The sequence below is a fragment of the Oikopleura dioica genome, chromosome 1 (genome assembly GCF_907165135.1).
Source record: "Oikopleura dioica chromosome 1, OKI2018_I68_1.0, whole genome shotgun sequence".
NCBI classification, from domain to species: Eukaryota; Metazoa; Chordata; class Appendicularia; order Copelata; family Oikopleuridae; genus Oikopleura; species Oikopleura dioica.
The window spans coordinates 438,456-460,154 of record NC_137291.1 but is presented as its reverse complement, the minus strand read 5'-3'; the positions used below and the strand labels follow the sequence as shown (position 1 = coordinate 460,154).

General features: G+C 35.4%; 3 protein-coding genes across 3 annotated transcripts; 2 read left to right on the top strand and 1 right to left on the bottom strand.

Moving 5' to 3' along the window:
• Positions 1-495: 495 nt before the first annotated feature.
• On the top strand, positions 496-2,252 carry LOC145711206 (uncharacterized). Its single transcript, XM_081788937.1, has 3 exons — positions 496-609; positions 1,790-1,964; positions 2,010-2,252. Exons 1-3 carry the CDS (start codon positions 578-580, stop codon positions 2,187-2,189), a joined length of 387 nt encoding a protein of 128 aa, XP_081645063.1. The 5' UTR covers positions 496-577; the 3' UTR covers positions 2,190-2,252.
• Positions 2,253-4,355: 2,103 nt separating this feature from the next.
• Positions 4,356-9,666, bottom strand: LOC145707520 (uncharacterized). Its single transcript, XM_081785061.1, has 5 exons — positions 9,556-9,666; positions 8,502-8,661; positions 8,127-8,330; positions 6,164-6,341; positions 4,356-4,602 (listed from the first exon to the last, which is right to left on the bottom strand). The coding sequence occupies exons 1-5, from the start codon at positions 9,590-9,592 to the stop codon at positions 4,426-4,428; spliced, it is 756 nt and encodes a 251-aa protein (XP_081641187.1). The 5' UTR covers positions 9,593-9,666; the 3' UTR covers positions 4,356-4,425.
• A 1,614-nt stretch (positions 9,667-11,280) lies between these two features.
• On the top strand, positions 11,281-16,590 carry LOC145710867 (uncharacterized). Its single transcript, XM_081788575.1, has 7 exons — positions 11,281-11,612; positions 13,434-13,500; positions 13,544-13,604; positions 14,070-14,203; positions 14,510-14,631; positions 16,217-16,364; positions 16,406-16,590. The coding sequence occupies exons 1-7, from the start codon at positions 11,310-11,312 to the stop codon at positions 16,546-16,548; spliced, it is 978 nt and encodes a 325-aa protein (XP_081644701.1). The 5' UTR covers positions 11,281-11,309; the 3' UTR covers positions 16,549-16,590.
• The last annotated feature ends 5,109 nt before the right edge of the window (positions 16,591-21,699 follow it).

Below are 21,699 nucleotides of genomic sequence, written 5' to 3'. Positions count from 1 at the left end.
TGCAGATAAATTTTTTTCCACAGTTTATTTCAATAATGAGTTAATTCTGATCAATTATCCGATTTCTCTTAATAACATTCTCTTTATAACAGAAAATTAGATTGAAGGATAAACTAAAGCCATCGTTACTTATGCTTTGTTTTTTTGAAGAAAAAGTGAGAAATTTATCACACTTTTGGGAAAACAAGAACAATTTTAAGTGAGTTTGATGGGACGACTTTTTTTGGGCCATGTTTCAAACTTCTGGACATTTTTGAGCAAATCTTGGGACAAAAAATGTGACACCTTAATGGAGGTGTGGGGCAGTTTGACAAAAATTCGAATTTGTAAGGTTTATTTCTATTTTCAGATAGCCCACGTCAAGAGGAGGAAAAAAGGTCCAAAAGTTTTCTTCTCAACAACAGCGAGAGATGTTGAAAAAATATCCAAAATAATCATTTTGTCCGATTTGGTCGATAAAAAAGGCTGTGAGATTTCGAACTCTGCTTAAAGCAACAACTACGACTTTGCAACGACACTCTCAACCAACGGTCCATTTATATCCGGTTCAACTTTTGGAATCTGCGATGGGGATTATATGTATTATGTTTCTGGCTTTGGCTATTTTGAGTAAGATATTCAAATATTTTTGCATCAAAGGGGTTATTTGAAATGAATAGGGATTTTCGGTACCACTCACGCATCATAATTATCCGTCGGTAATGGAACGTTGCTTGTAGAACAAGCCTTGTACTAGGATTAAGGTATCATATCTTCATCTTATTTAACTGCGATGCGTAGTATGATCTCAAAATAGACAAGTCCCTTTTTTAAGCGCGGGAAAATCGTACCATTCAAATCTCATTCTTTTGTCGTGAATTCGGAATGCTAAGTGCACGTCCGATATTATAAAATTTACAGAAATCACTGATATCTTTATTCTCTTTCATGTCCTTAAATCATAACTTTGAAAGATAGGGAAACAATTTTCATGAACTCGTTAAAAACGTGACTGAAAATTGGCTTTGGCCGAGGAGGGATAATGACATTGGAACGATGTACGATTCATTCTCAAAACATGTAAAGGAGGTTTATCAATGCCATCAGTTTTATTAAACGCCGAAACGCAGGGCGACCAATTAATTGGTACAAGGTTCTTTAAAGCCACATAACTCAACTTTTATTTTACGCTAGAAAAAAATGAACCCCCACTTATGGAGCTACTTTTTATCGAGGAATTCGATTCCGATGTCAAAAAAATTTTTCTGAAAATTATTGATTTTAGCTATTGAACAAAATTTTGAACTCGAATATTTTTTATTCTTTCAACAATAAATCGCCATTACGTCGTCTGTCGACACATTTGGAATAAACGCATATTTACTCATATTTATATTAATATAAATTATATTATATAATATGTGGATGAAATTGAAGCAAAGCGTCTGAGAATTATTTATCTCTATCATTTAATCAGTAGACTTATCAATTTCATTGTTAAAAATCGGTAAAAGGGGCATACCAATTAATTGGTACGATCTGCGTTCAACCTTGAAAAAAATTTATGCGTTCCGGCGTTAATTAAACAAATTATAATACAAATATCGTTTATTGATAAATTCTAGTACAGTATATCTAGTGTATAATAAATTTATACCAAATTGTTTTCACTTTGAAAATTCGGATTAAAAAAAAGCAAAATTGGGACTTTAAATTTGTCAGCTTCCCCGATCATTCTTTTTTTATATATGACTAGGGCAAGTCAGCAGAGATTGCGCATGAGATTTTTTCTAAAAATCTCTTTTTTTAGATCGGAAAACTACCCATCCCATTACCAAGACATGGCAAGATGCACCAACAAATTTTATTCCACGTTCGACGGCCTCACTTTTGAGTTTACTTCCTTTAACACGGAGCAACATTATGATTTTCTTGTATTCCGCGATAGCAATGGACAAGATTATGAGTTTAGTGGACAACTAACAGTATGATATTCTTTTAATCTCTCTTTTTTTTAATTTTTATTTAAGGGAACTCGAATTTCTTTTGATTCAGATGTCACTGTTCATTTTCACTCTGATGATATGGTCCAAATGAGTGGATTTCGTGTGATGGTTATCGATGGATACGAATCATGGAACGATATTGACACGGTTTATCCTTCTGTTAAATTGACCGGCGAAGCTCCACCAAAGGAAGAAACAAACTAAATCAAACGATCATTCCTTCTCTAAAAAGGCAAAATTCAATAAACTCAAAAACTGATTTTTAAACTCGGTAGTATGACATCAAAATTCGACCAAATGCCGAAATTTAATTTTTCAAACCAATCTGATTGGGAAACGATCGAAACGAACTATGCATGCAGAATAGTTCTCAATAACTACTAGCGTTACTGAAGGTCGCCCAAAGTAATTTAAGCATGTTACCATTGACACCACTTTTGGAAGCAAATGGTAGTAATGTCATCAGAGTTGGTATCAAGTGGTTACAAGCAAGTGGTTACAACATTTCTACCATTTGTATTTTAATCTTCCCTTTTTCTCTGTTCTTGATGACAACTTGTTTATTATTGAGTAAAATAAACATCATGTTGAAATCATGTCATAAATTAAATTTTGTTCTAGAATGTATTATTGCAAAAAAAATGTGAAAACATTTGTTACTAAGATTTATCGAAAGAGACCATTTTTTTCCTCTTACTAATTTTAACGTCTCTTTTGAGAAAAAAAGGCTTTACGGCTAATAAAAAGTCTAGTTTGATTTTAAAAATTTGCGAAAAAAAATTTTGTCTCGTTTTTGGCAAAGTGAATACTTCACTCGACTGAACAGTGACCATGACTTTCGAATCGATGTTCACTCTCAAAATTCTCTGAAGATAAGAATTTCTTGAATGGTAGCAATGGTAGCAGATAGGAATCAGCCCTGTGTGACTGATAGCAAGTGGTACCAGGTAGCAGCTACATTTTCTCGGATTTCGAACTCTGGACTTGACCCCGTCATTTTAGGACCAAAAGGGCAAAAGGACCCAGCGCCGCCTGGTCCGAAACCATCCGGCTCTGATCCGACTCAACCATAACCTAAGGAACAAATATGAATAAGAGCGAGAGATGGGCCCCGCCAACCCAAAGAGTTCTCTTCAAGAAAATGCTCGCGTAAGGGCCTCTTGCCCATCGCGTGCTCAATAAATTAGTGATTTTATGCCAAAATCTGAATAAGGTTGGCATCTTCAATTAAAGTTTTCCTTTATTAAATTTTAATCAATATTGATACAACAGAAAAACAAAGTTGACGTGAAAATTTTAAATATCCGCTTTTGAAAGAAAAAATATTTTCGGATCCGGCGTGACAGGGCGACGCTTGGCGGCGCAAGGCGGCATAATTAAGTGTCTCCCGTAATGTCAAAAAATGAAATTCAAAATGCGCTCACTCGTAATACAGGTAGAAAACTGAGTCATTGTAATGATCAAAAATACAGTTGGTATGGTCAATTTAGCAGCGGTCAAATTAGCAGATTTTGCTCAAAATCGAAAAAATTTTGAAAAATCCTTATTTTCCCGGAAAAAAAAACTTGGCCATTTAATCATGCGAAAATTTGACCCTTCCGTTAGATGAAAGTTCCTTACACTCCCGAATCATTCAGAGAATCCCGAATGGTTCGGGATCCCGAACTGTTCGAAGAGACAACCGTTTCGACCCCTCCCCAACAATTTGAAGAGTAAACCAAGAAAAGGAACAATTAAGATAGGATGAGACACAAGAAGTGCGTGTAAGAAAGTAAGTAATGAAACCTAGGGAGTGATTTTGATGAACAGATTTTGATTGACCATTTTCTGAGAAAATGGTCAATTTAGCATATTTTGTCGAAATCTGCCAAAAAAACTACCTGCTAATTTGACCATACCCACTGTACAACGCGAGTCGTGAGCTTTCTTAAAATATTAAAATAAATGCATTTTTCAAATCTTAAAAAATATGATTCAACGAATTCTCTCAAAAATGCCAATTTTTAAACTCGTTTTTCACAATCTTTCGCTGTCGTTGAGAAAAAAGCTCCCGAACCTTTTTTGATGTTCTTGACGTTGTCTTTCTAAAATTAAAAAATTTGAAATTCGAAAATTTAACAAATCGCCCACTACTCCTTCAATGGGAGAAAAAAGTCTCCTTGTTCGAATTTCTGCTATCTGGGAGTAAAGTCTCCTCGTGACCGCCTACAATCATAAAATTTGCAGCCAATTTATCCATTATTTGAATCATTTGGGTTGACAGAAATAAAGCAGAATGCTCATGTCTGTATAATTCGAAAGCTTAAAATTAAATAAAAAAAAATCATTTATCAAGAGCTTTGATTTAAAACTTTTGATTTTTTTTTTCGTTTGTCCGGTAAAGATATACTCGTTTATTGACTATTGCAGGTGATATAAAATGCCAGTTTCTTAACTTTTTTTATTCTTCCTTTGGTGGTTTTTCGCCAGTGAATCTGACGTTCGGCCAGACCATGCTCACTTCATTTGATGGTTCGTAGCCGTCGATAACATCAATTTGGAAACCAGAATAAGCGAACGCGTAATCACTGCTGAAGTGGGCCTCGACGTAAGAAGAAGAAAAGGAGAATCGTGTTGACTGAATTTGAATGTTAATTTTGTGTATCTTATATTTCTTGTTAGGAGCTACTCAAATTTGATAAGCGCTAGTGGTTCTCACTTGGACCATGTTGGATCTTTTGCAAAAGATATGATCATGTGACGCTTAAAATCATGAGAAAGTTTCTTACGAAATGAATTATTGACAAATCGTCAACTTTTTTTCGATTTATCAATTTTCAGGGAGGTCATCAATATTCAAAAACTAGAAAAAATTTTTGCCAAAAAGGGCCTTTTCGTGAAAATTGGCAGAAAATGGCCATTTTTAACAATTTTCTCAGTTTGAGCCCTAAAACTAATTTTTATCATAAAATTTTTGGCTCAAGTCTATTGTTTCTTAAAAAGATTATTGATATGGGCACTATTTGAATGATGGTTTTTTGAAACCCCCTAAAAATCCATATTGACGGCGCCTCTTAGATTCTGACGACAAAATTTTAGGAGGCGATTGGGTGGTGGTCGAGAATGAGACTCGATTTTTCTAAAAAATCGAATAATTCCTTCCTTTTTTCTTCGCAATAGAAAATATTTAGTGAAACCTTTTTTAAGGGACACCCCGCAGCGAGTTTAGGGACCACCGCGCCGCTTTTCACGAGCGCAGAACTTTTTCTTACCTTCTTCAAATTTCATGAAAATATAGGATCTAGTGTAGATTTTTCTCCTCTTTGATCTCCAATATGAATTTTTTTCATATTATAATTTTTGAATTCAGGGGGGAGAAAAAGTGACGCTCAACTTCAAAAGAAATCAGCTCCTAAAATACTAGTCACTCGAAGTTATGAATACCCTCATCGAAAAGCGCATTCAATTTTGACCATGTCCACGTTCGCGTGGTCTTCGATTTTTGTTTGTATAAGATCGTCATCAGGGGATTTATCAAAAAACCCCCTTCGCGCGGCGGGAAATTTGCACTATTTTCGCTGAATAGGCGAGACACCGGCTTCACACCAAGATACTGCACTTATCCCCGCATAATGACCTGATATAAGCTAAATTTTAAGACCACGCGAACTTGGACCTGGTCAAAATTGAATGCGCTTTTCGATGAGGGTATTTGTAACTTCGAGTGACAAATATTTTAGAAGCTGATTCCTATTGAAGTTGAGCGTCACTTTTTCTGCCTCCTGAAATTAAAAATCATGATATGAAAAAAATTCGAATTTGAGACGAAAGAGGAGAAAAATTTACACTAGATCTGAAATTCATTAAATTTGAAGTAGGTAAGAAAAAATTCTGCGCTCATGAAAAGCGGCGCGAGCTCGCTGCGGGTAGTCCCTTAACTCCGCAACTGGAGCTCGACAATTTTTGTCGATAAAACCTTTTAATCGCTATTAACGCTATTACGCTCAACCTATATCTTTAGAACTTAAGGGGAAGGTGGTCGAGAAATATTTTTGGATTCCTAGATCAAAAAGCAACATTTTTGGGGTGTAGGGCGGCTACATTACAAGTAGTTTAAATTGTAACGGCGTTACAAATATTCAAAATCAAAATCATTGAACGAGTATGTTCAAAATTCATCAAGAAAAAAAATGACTTACATTTGAAACAAATCCGGTGAAAGCATATTCAGTTGCATCATCACCCCGGAAAGTAAGTTCATCATAACCAGCTTCAGTGTGGAAGTTGACAATTGCAAACGTTATACCATCGGAAGAAGAGGTGAATTTATTCGTGCAGGCGGCGTCGTTGTTGTAAGGACTGGGGTAGTTTGGTGATCTAAAATATTTCGTTAAATTTATTTGTGAAGCTTTTTTGATAAATCTTTTTTTGATTGACGGCATACAGTGGGTTTCGCAGGTAGTTGCCCCTTTCGGATTGCAGCTTTGGTTGCCACTTTGCCCGCGCTTTTTTATTATTCCTTTCTAGACTCGCTTAAAATGATTGCAGGATTCGTTGCTCTTGGCCCGCTCTTAACCAAAGCGGAAATTCACCCGCTGACGACAACTGTGCCATATATGGCACATGAACTTTAACGCCATTTTTTGAGCAATAGAATGCCCGAAACCAAACCTTAACCCAAACCAAAACACAGCCCGAAACCTTAACTCGACCATGAACCTAGTGTCAATCCCAGACCAATGACCAAAAATGAATGAAATGGAAGAAATTGAAGTGATAGAAGAGAGAAAAATGGGCGTTTAAAATTTTTGTGTCATATATGGCACATTTGTCGTCGTAAGATTAAGAGGGAAACTACCTGCGCAACCCACTGTATCTCCCATCTTAGTTGTTGGTACAACTAAGACTGCCACTAGAAGCTGCAAATTTTGACATTTATTTGATTTATATTTTTTTTAAAAGAGACATTTATATTATTGACGACGTTTTTTCTAAAGGTTCTTTATGTAGTACGAATAGTTTGAAATTTTGTTTGTTATGAATATTCGAGAGACGCGCGTCGTTTTTACGCCACGCATCAAGGCTTTAGTTTCTATCCCGTTGCCGAGCGTTCAACTACATTGGCTTGCCGTAAGCGAAGCATTCGGATTCCGGAGTTTCGGAATGCTACGACAGTAAGCGCATTTTTCTCCCCATTTTACTTTGTCTTTATTCATGATATTTTCTTTTGGATATTCACTAAAGCCTCTTCTATAAGATTTACACTTTTTACAAAGTTTCCGAAGAGGAAAAGGACCGATAATCGAGAAAGAATGACGGTTTCTTTAGCGGCGCTCTTGATCAAGTCTAGAGAAAAAGACAATGTCGCGTCGCAAAATAATAGGAAAGAAGCGCCGCAAGGGCTGACTTCACTTCTTCTTTCCCATTTTCTAGCGGCAAACAAAAATATTTTTGTAATTTCAAATCGTAAGATCTATTTGAAAAAGGTTAAAATTTTATATAAACAAGAAAATTTTGAGAAATCTCAATGTTAAGTTTGCCTTAAAAAGCATAAAAAGCGTCGCCGGTGAAAATAATTCGTTGCAACGAATTATTCGTTGCCCTAACGAATTATTTTCAAGGGAAAACAGCTATTTTTCGTAAAAAATTCGTTTAAAACGAATAATTCGTTAGGGTTACCGAATAATTCGTTAGGGTTACAGAATTATTCGTTTTGAAAGGCGGTCCTCCCGCTTGGTTCACAACTCAATTTTTCATAAAGAACTGACTAAAGGTGCGGCTGAAAGAAAGACAGCTCTTTATTTATCTCTGAAATCAGGCGCGGAGCGCATATATACCCTGATTTATGTAGTTGGGTAGTAGTTATGCTAGGTTAGGGTTAGGGTTAGGTTTATGGGTTAGGGTGAGGGTTAGGCTTGAAAACAAAAACAAACGAATTATTCGTTTTAAAAAACGAATTATTCGTTGGAAACAACGAATCATTCGGTATGTAAAGAATTATTCGTTAGGAAAACAAATTATTCGTTCTAACGAATTATTTTCACCGGTTACCATAAAAAGGGCTTGTACAATTTAGGATGCTACGCGCTCGGCAGCGGGTTAAATCAGTTGATACCAACTGACGAGTTTTTGTGCCAACCGCTCAGCAAAGAAAAAACTTACTCAAAAGTACCACCAGAAGAAACAGAGTACTCGTTATCGCCAGCGCAAATGTCAACGGTAGAAGAGTCGATTGAGCCCATCGAAGTGAACGAAGTCGCAAAGGCAGCTGGAGTGGAAGAAGAGCTAGGATAAGAGTAGGTGGAATAAGAGTAGGTGGAGTTCCATCCAGGTGGAGGGGAAGCAGTAGCCAAGTGATCGTTGATTCTGAATACAAATTTTTGAGTTTGATTAATCATTTTTATGCATTTGAAATAAAAATTTTCATATCTAGAATATAAGGAATGAGAATATCAATAATTTTGCTCTTAATCCAATTAATCATTCTTAGGTTTATAATCATGAAAAATTGACTTTAAGGAATCTGAGATAACTTACTCGCTAACTGCAGCAGTAGCAAACACAACAAGTGTGAGGAAGAGAATGAGCGGGACACCGATACAGAGGCAGATCAAGATGGTTGTGACGATGCAACAAGTGTTTGACTTCTTTTCCTGGATCACAACTGGTGCCGGAGCCGGCGCTGGAGGCTGGTAGGCTAAAAAATAATTAAAGGTTATAAGTTATTTATTGCGCTTTCTTAAACTCTGTGAAAGTATCTCACATTCGGGGATTATCAAAAATCGGATTTCTTGTCAGTGTTTTCAAAATTTTTTCACGAAGTGACCCTCTTATTTTTTCTGCTCATAATTTATTCAGCGAATTATCTATTTCAGAGCAGATTTATAAGTATCGACCCAAAAATTCAGCAGAAAATTTTAGTGAAAAAGGAACAATTTTGTTCTAGAATGCAATATTGCAAAAACAAAAATATGACAGATACATTTTACAGTAATATCTGTCGAAAGAGACGATTTTTTAGCTTCTCGCTACTAATAACGTCTCTTTTGGGACCTTTTAGTGCTTATAAACAAAGAAGCAATCTAGTTTGACTTTAAAAATTCCGCGATAGAATATTTCTTATGAAGCAAGTGCAGCATGTAGCAGGGAATTTTTTTGAGGGATGTATCACGTGTAGCATGTAGCAGCAATTATTGCTACATTTGGAACTTTGCTGTCAACTGCTATTTCGTCAAAAATCATTTTTTTCTTTAAAATAAAATAGTAAGAAAACGATTTCAAAAGAGTCAATTGTTTAAAGGTTAAGAAGTATTAAGCTCGATTTTATTTTCTGTCAATGACAGTGTCAATTAAATCAAAATTGGAATTCTTCGAAATTAACAGCCAAATTGCAGAATGTACATCAGAGGCAGTCGCCATTTAATTTTAAATTTCAAATCTAATTTATCTAAATTTTGTCTCTTTAAAACACGATGAACGAACGGTGAACGAATTTAAGCTGAATAATTCTAAAAGAAATCAATTCGCAGCAAATTCTTAATGCCCTCACCCTTCCGATAGACTTTCAGCTAAAGTTCTTTTTTATTCATACCTGGAGCACCAGCATTTTGCTGGACATTCATAATCATTTTTGCAGATTATGTCCTTCCCGCAATTGAGTCAATTGCAAACTGAATGATTTTGTTCAAAATTACAATTTACAAAACATATTCTAGAGAATATCGTGTTTTTCCGAGAATTTCGTTGAAAACAAAAATATGCTTATTTTTTACTCAAAAATTCAAAAATTTTGCCAAATTTCGATGATCAGCTTAGTAAAACAATGCTAATCGTAAAAATATCTCTGCTCTCAAACTACCTGTGTCAAAAAAAAATGAAAATTTTTCCATTTTTATGAAAAAATAACTCAAAATCATAAAAATTGCTCTTTTTCAGCCGATTTATCATCATTGTTTTATTTTTACATTAAAAAAATTATTTAAAGACAATTTGTTTCTTCTTTTGAAATTTTAGAAAATACTTTGGCATCCTTATTTATTGTCAAAATCAATTTTTTTACGAAAAAAGGGTTTTTCTGAAGATTGCCTTGTTATTCAAATCAATAATTAAATACTTAAAATTTCTAGATTGAAAAAAATGAGATTTGTTTTTTCGACGGTGATGATTAAGGGACCCGGCTAGATAGCGCCGCCCCGATTTTCAAGCGCCCGCAGATATTCTTGTTTAAAAGATTTTTGTTATTTTCTTATTGCATTTGATATCTACAGCTCTTCAGCTTTTTCATTCAGCTTTCCGTTTTTCTCCATGACTATACATTGATGAGCTAGATCCAAAAAGGGGCGCAACTTCAAAAGGCATCTAGTCCTGCAAATTTTATATGATCTTTCAGAAACCTGCACAATTCAAAAGCGTATAAAATTTTCTACAGATTCCACCTTAGGCGCAAAACTGAAACAGTACTAACAAGCGATACAAGTCATACAAACAAAAATTTCTAGCGCACGCCCAGCAGGAGGGTTCGAGATCCGCCGAAAACCCCTGTTCACTGTTCACTCTAGAGTGAGCTGTTCACTCTGCCCGAAAAAAAATTTTTTTGCAAAATTTTAAAAGTCAAACTAGATTTTTACAAGGCTTATGAGCACTTTTTAGTATAAAAAGACACGTTAAACGCAGTAAGAGGAAGAAGAAATCGTCTCTTCCGGTAGATCTGAGTAGATCTGGGCAAGCAGGAATCTTTCTTGAAGTAGCTTCGTACTTTAAAATTTTTAACATAAAAATTTTTGACCGATTGAAAAAAGCTCATATCATATTAAAGATAAGGCTCCAAACTTTTCTTATAAAAAATGATTTTGGGGGGGGGCTTCCTTTTGTAATTTCAGAGGAGATCTCCTCTGAATATAGGCTTATTTCGCGTTTTTTGACCGAGACGGCAACTTGAAGCCACCCGCACGTGACATTTTTGTTTGAATTCCGATAAAAGCTCGTGTAAATCAGAAGATCAAGGATAGAACTTCATTTTGAGCTGTTGTACGCTTTCCCAGTATTGATAGGGCCTGAGGAGATCGCCTCTGCGCGTACCATACCCTTGAAAATCAAAAGACAGAATCGGACTTTTCATTTTATATCTTTCAAAGAGCGGTACAAGATTTGACCAAACTCTACCGCCATTTATTATTATCAGGGATTTATGACTCAGAACAAAAACTATTAAATTAATAAACGTTTGACAAGAGAATCTTGCCTCTTGAATTCTTCTTACAAGCTTTTTTTTGGTTTCACTTCTCTAGAATGCGGGTATTTTTATAAGAAAGCACGGGATACAAATTCAGTTTGTAAAAAAGTAAAATGCACGCGCCTCAGGTTGCTGCTCAGCAGTATCAACCTCAATATGCTCCAGCTCCTCAAATAGCTCCTCAGCCAATTCCTCAACAAGCACCTGTTCAACCCATGTATGCACCTGCTCCTCAAGTTGATGCTTATGGCCAACCAATTCCTCAACAAGCACCAGTTCAGCCTATGTATGCTCAAAATGCCCAAGTTGCGCAACCAGCTTTAAAAGTTGAAACAGAAAAAGTCGCTCTCAACCCTGATGAGTTTCCAGAGATTCCAGAAAAAGCGCCAAAACTGAAGAAAAAAGCAATTCTTAAGGTAATAAGATTGTAAAATATCAAAATTTTAATTTAAAATCCATAAACTTGTTCGCAACAAAATTGCAGTTTTTGCCGTTCAAAGTAACAAATCTTAAGATGTTGCTTTTGAAATTTTATTTGCAAGTTTTCGGCCTTCAAGGCAACTGAATGGTTCGATAAATACAGAAAAAAGTACAATAAGCTAACGGTGAATTATTCGTTTTTTCAAAAAAGTACAATAAATTTACGGTGAATTATTCGTTTTTAAAAACGAATAATTCGTTTGTTTCTGTTTTCAAGCCTAGCCCTAACCCTAATCCATAAACCTAACCTAGCATAACTACTACCCAACTACTTAAATCAGGGTATATATGCGCTCCGCGCCTGATTATGTTTCATTGAGTTGGTCCGATCGCTACACTTTTAAGTATCATTAAAATAACTCATTTTTGCCGAAACGAGTGATTTCAATGCACAAAAAAATTTGTCTCGACTTTCGTGCCATTTTCAGCAAATTCGTGCCATTTTCAATACTGACCGTGCTGCCAACCTACTGCCTCTTCAAAAAATATTTATGTGGCAAATTTTGCTTCCGAGACCTATTGTATTACATTATCTTATCAAAAGAGACATTTTAATATTAGATAATGTTTCTTTCATATGGAAAATTTGTAAAAGAGACTGTTTTAAGCTAAGTTTGAGTTTAAAAATTTATATAAATAACATCGAAATCGGCAGTTTTTTGCAGTCAATTTACAGTCGCAGTTGCAATTTAAAAAAAGCTGGCAGTCACTTTGCACTCGCGATTTCTTTTCACATTTGGACCTCTGATCGGATCGGTAGAAAAATCGACCCCATGATCGCCTATTTTAAATTTCCAATATGATTTAGAGTTAGAATCGCTACAATCGTGGATTTTCTTACGGCACCTATGACTCATTAAAAAAAGAGGAAAGTCAAGGCCACGTTGCAAGATCGACTTTCCCCATTGGATGTGACTTCGAGAGAAAGTATGCGTTACGCGCGCTGGCTTACCTTTTTTTATGAGTCATAGGCGCCGTAGAAAAAGGCCACGATGGTTGATTCTGACGATCATTTTGGTACTACCAAGATCATCAGAATCTTACTAGATTTTCGACCGATAATGAGCCTCTGAACTTCATTTTGGTTTTTCAGACTCCGAGCGCCCGGAAAGGGATGAATACTCCAGCGTCGAAAGAAGCCGAAAAAATAGGGCATAATCAACGTAAAGTTTGGCCTCTCAGAACTCAGACCAACGATTTCACCTCGATTTTACTCATTTTTCGGGCATCTTTAGGCACTGGTCCTCGCTAGAGTCCCTGTTCACAACTTCTGTGAATCGATTCTGGTAGAACAGAACCTGCTCTTTAAACAGGGACAATAGGCATAATGGAGTATTCGGTCGAAAATCTAGTCCGATTCTGATGATCTTGGTACCAAAATGATCGCCAGAATCTAGCGATTCTAACTCTGAATCATATTGGAAGTTTTTAAAAGGTGATCATAGGCTCGATTTTTCTGCCATTACACCTACGGATCGGTATCAGATCGGCCAGCGGTCCGAATTCACACTGGGACTTTTGCGGTTTTGGAGCGAAGCGAATTCGAAAAACCGGTTATTGGTCTCTTTTTATTACGGCATCGATAATAATCTTCTTAACGCCACGCAGAAACTTGATTTTTTTTTTAATTTAATTTTGAGGCTGTGTATCCGTATTTATTTTGTTTGTCCCGGCAGTAGATTTTTAAACTGGCGTGTAACATCGCCGCCCCAAATTAGTAGAGACTGTTATATGAATATCATAATAGAATTATTCAGAAACGAATAAAATTTATGATCCCTGTTATCATTGCTGCACTGACTGGTTTATATTACATCAATATGGGTGAGAATTCAAATCCAATCAACTCTTCTCGACTTTAATTTAGGAATTATCTACGCATTCTCGTCACAAGAAACAATTTGTTCAGCAGATAATCCGTTTACTCTGGGATGTAAAATACTTTGTATATTTTTGAAAATGTCACAGTCATTTTATAGTTATTTCATTAATGAAAAGACCTCTATAAATACATTGTACTTCAACGATCACATTTTCGCTAAGCTCAGAAGATATTAATTCATTATTCTTTCAAAAAATTCAGATCTTTTTCAAAAAATAAATATTTTTCATAAAAATTCTCCTCTTCTCCAGTTTTCCACCGGTTTGTAAAGATATAGTAATAAAAAGAAATAGATAAGTAAAATAAAGAATAGGTCATTTCTAAGATGGGAGACGCATATTGATTGTATATTTGTGATTGGAATAGTCACATTTTTGTGAATCCATATCAAAAATAAGTTTTTCTATGATATCAGGCTCAGAGCGCATATAGACCAATAATTTAATGATAACCTTTGACTTGGTTAATTTCAAATCCAAATTTCAATATTTTACATCCCTGTTTCTATTCTCTCGCCTGGAAAGATGCTCATTTTAACACCACCAATGAACTTTGCTGGATGGCTGGAACAGGCCATGTCTGAAGAAGCTCAAGCGGGTGGCGAAGAACCGGAGGAATTTTACGCTGATGACATGAGCTGTGGGCGTAAGTTATGAAAGCCTCAGTTGGCTTAACAATGAACAATTTCAAATTTTTTAATTTCTAGACAATTATGAATTTTATACCTTTTTTGTTCTGGAGCAAGAACTTTTTATAAAATCTTCTCTCATTTTGGATAGAAAATAATTATTTGTCGAATTGGCAAAATATTATTAAGGACCCCCCCGTCAACACTTTTCGAAAAATTTATTATAGGAATTTCAAAATTTTGACCCCGAAAATGGATGCTTTGGGTCAAAAAACAATTCCTCCTTCACCCTCAAAGTGGCGTTTGAAAATTGGATATTTTAGTGACTGTCAAATCGAACGGATTTCCTCTTTACTACTACCTCAACATCCTCGATATTGACCCTGAGTGCGGAGACTACCTTCAAATTGAAACAGTTGAAGAAAATATTTGTGGATACTCCTATGTAAGTATTAATCAAATAATTTTAAGAAACAAATATTATCGCAGAATATTAAAGAAATTTATATTTGAAAAAAAAAACAACAATATTCATGTACGATAATAAGAAGAATTTTTGTCGTTTTAATTTGTTAACAAATTAATTTTTTCTCGAAAATTATTTTATATTTTTGAAAATTCAATTAATTATCTATCTATTGAGACTATTGTCAGGAAAAGCGAGAGATAAATTTCAGGGCGTCGATATCGATTTACGCTTTTTTGTTTGCATAGTGAAGGAACTATCCCATTGAAGACTAGGTCTCAAATTTATCCAACAAGTAGCTCAAACCCTTAATTGTGGCAAAAATTTGACAGAATAAGTTGCAATGAGCAAAAAGAAGAAAAAATCGCCCGCTTTCTGCGTCTTTCGTCAGTCAGATTGAAATTAACTATGGTTAATTATTATGAAATTTCTGGACATTATTCGATTTGCTCAAAAATGTCCAGAAGTTTGATACATTGCCCCAAAAAAAGTTTCATCCAAATCGCTTAAAATTTTTCTCGGCAGCTCGAAAAAATAAATCTTTGAGGACGAACTGGATGTAGGGCGCGTACGGTCTGCACATGAAAAAATGTATCAGTATTTTACATTACACAGGCGCTTAGGTGCGCTCCGCGCCTGATCTTAGAGAAAACTTTATTTTTTAAAATTTCCTTATCAAATTGGGCCAAAAGAGCCAAAATTTTGATCGTCAATGCAGACCCCGACATCTACAGCAGGGTTCAAAATAGACGAGTCTGATTCGGACTAAAGTCCTAGCCCGGCTAGGACCTAGCCTAGTCTACTCCTTGGGGACATTTTTAGCCCGGTTTGGTGACTCATAACTTGCTTGACTCGGTCTTGTTGTTGGCTACAGGAATTTTCGATAGCGCGCCTCGAGTCAAGCGGCCAATGAGCCATGGAGAGCTCAGAAATAATATGGGTGACTCATAGGGCTAGAAATGTCCCCAGGTTGTAGTCTTAGTTTTAAAGACTAGTAAGACTAGACTAACTCGGATCTCAAAGATAGTCGGCAAGACTAGACTAGACTAAGACTAAAAAATCTGAGGAGACAGAGTCCATTATCGGACGTTAACATCAGTTTTGACGCGCCCTGATTTTATTTTAGCATATGAGAATGCATAAATTTCAATTTTTTTGACTCAAGTCATCGTATTTAGCTTAATTATTGCTTTTAAAACATGTCTAAAATTCATAATACAGACTAGACTAGACTAAGACTAGCAATTTTGAAAAATCTCAAGACAAGATTAGACTTAGACTAGCAATTTTGAAAATGCTTCAAACTAGACTAGACGAGACTTAGACTACAGAGTTCGGGATTAGATTTAGAACCCCGATCTATAGAGCTTGATCTTGCTCTTCTTAAAAACTCATAAAAAGTCCCGTTCCTTATATAACATAAGTTTTCTTTTATCAAATCTTTATTAAAAAAAATAATAATAAACTCATAATCGTAAAAAGACTGAAAATTCTTTCTCTGCAGGAAAATTTCCAGAATTTCGATGCTTAATATATATTTCAATATCTTTTAATAAAATTTAAGCTTTCGAATGATGTAATGGGTTTAAACATGATTCTTGGATGGTCGACTGATCAAACTGAAATCGACGTATACTGGCATAGCGATGAGAATCCCAACGAAGACCAGCATGCTGGATTTGAACTGTGGATTTGGGAAGAAGATCCAAATGGTTTGATTTATTTCAATTTCTATCTCCAAGTTCTTTTATAGCACGATCCATCTCTTCATCGAACTCGACTCTCAATGAGTCTCTCATCACCACAAAGGATCCTGCACAACGACCCACAAGAAGTCAAATTTCGAAACTCAAGAAAGAAGCGGAAAAACGATTTAAAAATATTGATCGATATTAATTTCTTTTTAATTTTTAAAAATAAATCAAAACTCATTCTTTAATCGAATTGCAAAGTTGATCTTTCAATACGTACACTGATATCTTTCAAACAAAATTATTTCTTGAATGAAGAATCTTTGCTAGAAAATATGTTACAAATAATATATACGTTGTGGATACAGTTTTCCCGAAGGCTCATTATTTTTCTCATTACTCTTCTCTCATAAGCTTGATGAAAATTGAGCTCATTCATGAGTTAGAAGGGAGTTTTAAGGCCAACCTCAAATAATAGAGGAGCCTATAATTGTTCAGAATTATTCGAGGTATTTCGAGGTCAGTCCCTAGAGAGTTCATTTTTTACCGCCGCACACCTCCTTAACTTGACGGTGGGGTCGACAAAAAAGCAAAAGAAAGTTCGAGTTTTTAAAACAACTCTAAATGTTGATAATTTCTAGAATAAAATTTGTATTTTATTCTGTTGCTCCTTCATTATTCAGTTTCAAAATGTCGTACTACGGCCAAAATCAAGAAAACCCTTGGGGTTCGACATACACCTACGGGGACAGTTCTTATAGCTCTCCACCATCCTTTCCAAGTTCCAATTATCAGCCATCTCCAGCTCCAGTTCAACAGTTTTCAAACTCGAATTTCAACCGAATCGCAAACGATTCGGCTTCATCTGATCCATATACTCCGTTTCATTCTTTTTTTTTGATAAAATGAAGCATTCTTAATGAAGAATTCAAATAGTTTCAAAATTGATGAAATGAAGCCATCGTTTTAAATGAAGATAATTTTTTTTCACGGCAAGATTTGAATAGATTAAAGCCTCTGTATAAGATGAGCCATTTTTCCGAAAATATATGTTTTTTTTCAAATCCTTAAAGACTCTCTAATATAGTCTATATTATATTGGGTAAAACCAATTTTTGGAACAGATATTTATGGAAAGGGTTTTGATTGGCCGGTAGGCCAAATACAGCAATCTTAATGGTTATCCAAAAGTTCACTTCCAAGAATTGGTTAAGTCCATTATATAGATGCTGAACATCATCCTGAATTGTCAGAGTTTCCCGTTGAAAATCTTTAAAGTAATATTAATTTTGAAAAAAAAATTGGAGAAAATGAAGCCGAATCCTCCACCATCCTTTCAAAGTTCCAATTTACAGCCATCTCCAGCTCCAGGTCAACAATTTTCAAACACGAATTTCAACCAGAGCGCAAACCAACCAGTTTCGTCTTATCAGGAAGATAAGCAAAGTAAGAGCAATTTTAAGGGGGAGGTCGACGAGAATCAGAATTTTAAGACCAAATTTCCTGAAGAACCTGAAATGATGGAAATTTTTTGATTTGAAATGTGGCAAGAAAAGCCTTTGAAAAATACATTGGGTATACAATAAACGTGTGTTTACAGAAATTTCGTGCACTTCTTTACCAGATGTGGCAGGAGAAAATTGATGAAAATATTAGAAAATTGCCAAAATGCCAATTTTGGGTCCTCTTTGAGACAAGTTTACCACCATTTTTTCTGGTCAAAATTTTTTTCATCCTCCCCGATGTATTCTTCAAACTCTTTTCTTTTCACCTAAATAATCAAAATTTTTTCAACCAATCAGGTTTTTTCGAAATTTTGGTTGAGAAAATCCCGATTCTCGTGGACCCCCCTTAATCCAAGAGAAAATTATTATAATAGAGTCGAACGCATCGAAATGCTGCGCATCAATTTGCTGCTGTCTGGTTATAATAATCGCCGCTGCTGGAATCGCTGGATTTGTCATCTTGTCGAACGTCGAGCCATCACCTCAAAATTGGTGCGGACACTTTGTTGATGGCCCTCCCACCAATCACCTTACATTCCCTGCAAATCAAATTGCATTCAATGGAGACAAATACGAATCCTTTATCGACCCCTCCATTGCGGGACTTGACTGCAGCTTGACGATTCTAAACCCGAGTAATTCTCGTATCTCCGGTACAAAAATGAAGTAAATTATTTTTCTTAAGATAATTTTAGCAAGAGGAAGTGTTTCGTTATCGAGTTTTTCATGCGAGGATGCCTTCGTTGAAATAAATGGTGGGCCGAACCAAAATAAGGAAGTAATAAGCTAGGAAGTGACAAAAAAGGAAGTGATTTTTTTGAAATGGGTTTTCATTGGCCGGTAGGCCAAATGCAGAGATCTTATTGGTCTTCAGAAAATGCACTTCCTTTTTTGTCACTTCCTAGCTTATTACTTCCCTATTTTAGTTCGTGCCTAAATGGTATTCAGACAAGCAATTGTTCAAAACTGACGAAATATTTTAGGACAGAAATTCTGCGGCAATGACGAGATCGATGTGGAAATATACGATCAGTTCGATTTGGTTTTCTTCGGAAATTTTTACTCCGGATCTAGCTCTCCTGGAGTCGGAAGTATGAGAGTTGATGTTTACAATCGTTGAAGAGAAAAATTGATTCCTTCAAAAATATCTCAAAATTTATCAATAAATACAAATAAGAAGTACAGTTAAGGGGGAGGTCGACGAGAATCGGGATTTTTTCAACCAAAATTCCGGAAAAACTAGCTTTGAATGAAAAATTCTGATTGGTCAGGTGAGTAGAAAAGGGTTTGAAAAATACAGGGGCGAAAACTAGAAAAAATTTTGTCCAGAAAAAATGGGCGTAATCGTGTCTCAAAGTGGACCCCAAATCGCAATTTTGGCAATTTTGCGATTTTTTCGCTATTTTTTTTATGCTACATTTGGTAATGAAGTGCACGAAATTCCTGCAAAAACTCGTGAAACTCGTTGCCGCTGTCTTCTAAATACCCTTCTGTTCTCACCTGATAAGTCAAAATATGTTTACAGAATCGGGTTTTTCGGGAAAATTGGTTTAAAAATTCCGATTCTCGTCGACCCGCCCCTTAAGCTCATAAAAACGAAAGTTAAAGGTAATTATGAGTTTGAGGAGTTCTTTTGCCAAGACATTTTCGTTTTTATTTTGTCTTTGTATTCTATATATGAAAAATAAATTGCATTTGAACTTTTTTTTTGAGGACTTCTAGCTCTATTGTCAAAAGTCTGATGATCCTAATCAGTAAAATTTTAAAACAGAAATTCAAAATACGACATTGAAAAGAGCGCAGTCTATAAATCAAATATCAAAAAGAAAATATTTTGAACAGTAACATTCTACAGTAAATTTTGTTAAAATACTGTAAATTGAGCCGTCTGAATTCGATTTTTCCTTAAAATGATGCTTAAAATTCTGTTATCTTTATTACAAATACTGAGGTAACCCTTAGGGCGCCCTACACTCGACACGTTTACTTATAGCTTTCAAGATTTTTGAAAGGGTGATCTTCTTTCGTTTTTTCAGTTGCGGCTCAAATTTTTTTCGCGATAAGAATAAACGTCTCGAGCGCTTATTTATAATCGGAAATCAAGAAATCGCATCAAAGCGACGGTTTAGGTGCGAAACAACTGACAACTGCCCAGTTTTGCTCCATTTCGGGACCGTGGCGGGACGAGGCACCTGCATGTGTTGTGAATTTCTAAATTGCGAATCTTCAAGTTGACATCCAAAAATACATTTTCTGGATAATATAAAACACAATGTCCACAAATGTCCACAAAAGTGCTCATAAGGACCCCCCCCGTCAGCTTTTTTCTTCAAAAAATGAATATTTTTAAAAAAGCCATATTTTTTGTTCTGAATGCGTCTGGAAGTTAGATAAAGTATAAAATCTTGACATAAGCAAGTTTTGATCAAGAAAACTCAAAAATTTAAAAAAAAGGAGTCGAGAAAGACCCTCAAAAAATGAGGCCTCAAAATCGTTTTTTTACACGTGGAATCCATTTCCGGGGTCAAAATAGTGAAATTCCGAAAATCAATTTTTCGAAAAAGCTGACGGGGGTGCATAAGTCTTCAGAAAAATTTCCCGACGTAGGGCCTTAAAATTTTTTCTTCGATATATTTTTCTTCGACTAATTGCAAATTTTATCATCGTATCGCCTATTTTGCCTAGTTTACCATTTTTGGTCAATTAAAATTTTTGGTCAATTTAAATAAAGAAAATGTTTAGAAAACTGGGGTTTACAAAAGAAGAAAAAAAACCGTTATCAAATTGTTGTTGGCAAATTATCGAAACTAAATTTCAAAAGAGACATTCAAGAATAAATCGAGTCTTCTTATATGCAGAAATCGAAATTTGCTGGCAGTTCTGCCACGACTGCAACTGGCAGCTGCCAATTTTGGCAGTCACTTGGCAGTGGCAGTTACACTTTTCAAGGACTGGCAGTAACTGACAGCTGCCAACGATTGGGGTGGACTTTATCCAAATGCCGAGTTTATCCATATAGTTTATCCAAATAGATAAAGTCGGCATTTGGATCAATGCATTTGGATCAATGCTGCCAACCGACTGCCACTTCAAAAGATATTAGTTTTTCTTTCTAGAATGACAAAGAAAAATAACGTAAATGACCAAATTTTGCTCCCGTGACCTATTTTATTCCATTTTTCCTATCAGAAGAGACATTTATATTTATGATAATATTTCTTTTATATTGCCAACTTGTCAAAACGACTGTTTTGAATTTAGTTTGACTGTAAAAATTTTTACAAAAAGTATCGAAATCGGCAGTTTTTGGCAGTCAACTGGCAGCTGCAAGTGGCAGCTGCCGATTTCGGCAGTCACTTGGCAAAAAAGGCTTGCAGTCGCTTGGCAGTGGCAGTCGCTATTTCTTTTCAGATTTCGAACTCTGCTCACATGTATCGCTCGCATGCGATACCTGAATTCAAAATAAATCATACTGTTTGATATAGTTTGCTATTTGATATAGATACGATTATATATTTGTGAAGATGAAAAGCGTCTTCTATGAGATAAATATATTTATATGAGTGTTTCCGATATTTCCTGCGCAGATAAGTATCTAGACTAACGATTGTTAGTTTGAGAAAGATTTTTTAAAATAAGAGTATAACAATTTTAAATAACTTTTAAAAATCAACAATTATTAGTCTAGAAACAGATGTGTGAACAAAAAATTTAAAATACTTACTTAATTGAATTTCTTTTAGAAGAGACGTTTTTTTGACTCGATATTTTTTTGAAAGGTAGTAGGGGGTTATCATTCGGGCTGCCCCTAAGCCTAAACCTAACCAAGGGGGCTACGCCCCCCGGGACCC

What these genes read in the sequence shown, in the direction of transcription:
- LOC145711206 (XM_081788937.1), top strand. Translation starts at nt 578, where the DNA reads ATGTATTATGTTTCTGGCTTTGGCTATTTTGA. An exon ending in TCTGGCTTTGGCTATTTTGA is followed by an intron (nt 610 to 1,789) that starts GTAAGATATTCA and finishes CTCTTTTTTTAG; the next exon opens with ATCGGAAAACTACCCATCCC. An exon ending in AGTTTAGTGGACAACTAACA is followed by an intron (nt 1,965 to 2,009) that starts GTATGATATTCT and finishes TTTTTATTTAAG; the next exon opens with GGAACTCGAATTTCTTTTGA.
- LOC145707520 (XM_081785061.1), bottom strand. Translation starts at nt 9,592, where the DNA reads ATGATTATGAATGTCCAGCAAAATGCTGGTGCTCCAG. An exon ending in GCAAAATGCTGGTGCTCCAG is followed by an intron (nt 8,662 to 9,555) that starts GTATGAATAAAA and finishes ATTATTTTTTAG; the next exon opens with CCTACCAGCCTCCAGCGCCG. An exon ending in TCTTCTGGTGGTACTTTTGA is followed by an intron (nt 6,342 to 8,126) that starts GTAAGTTTTTTC and finishes GAAATATTTTAG; the next exon opens with ATCACCAAACTACCCCAGTC.
- LOC145710867 (XM_081788575.1), top strand. Translation starts at nt 11,310, where the DNA reads ATGCACGCGCCTCAGGTTGCTGCTCAGCAGTATCAACCTCAATATGCT. An exon ending in TTTATATTACATCAATATGG is followed by an intron (nt 13,501 to 13,543) that starts GTGAGAATTCAA and finishes ACTTTAATTTAG; the next exon opens with GAATTATCTACGCATTCTCG. An exon ending in TGATGACATGAGCTGTGGGC is followed by an intron (nt 14,204 to 14,509) that starts GTAAGTTATGAA and finishes TGGATATTTTAG; the next exon opens with TGACTGTCAAATCGAACGGA.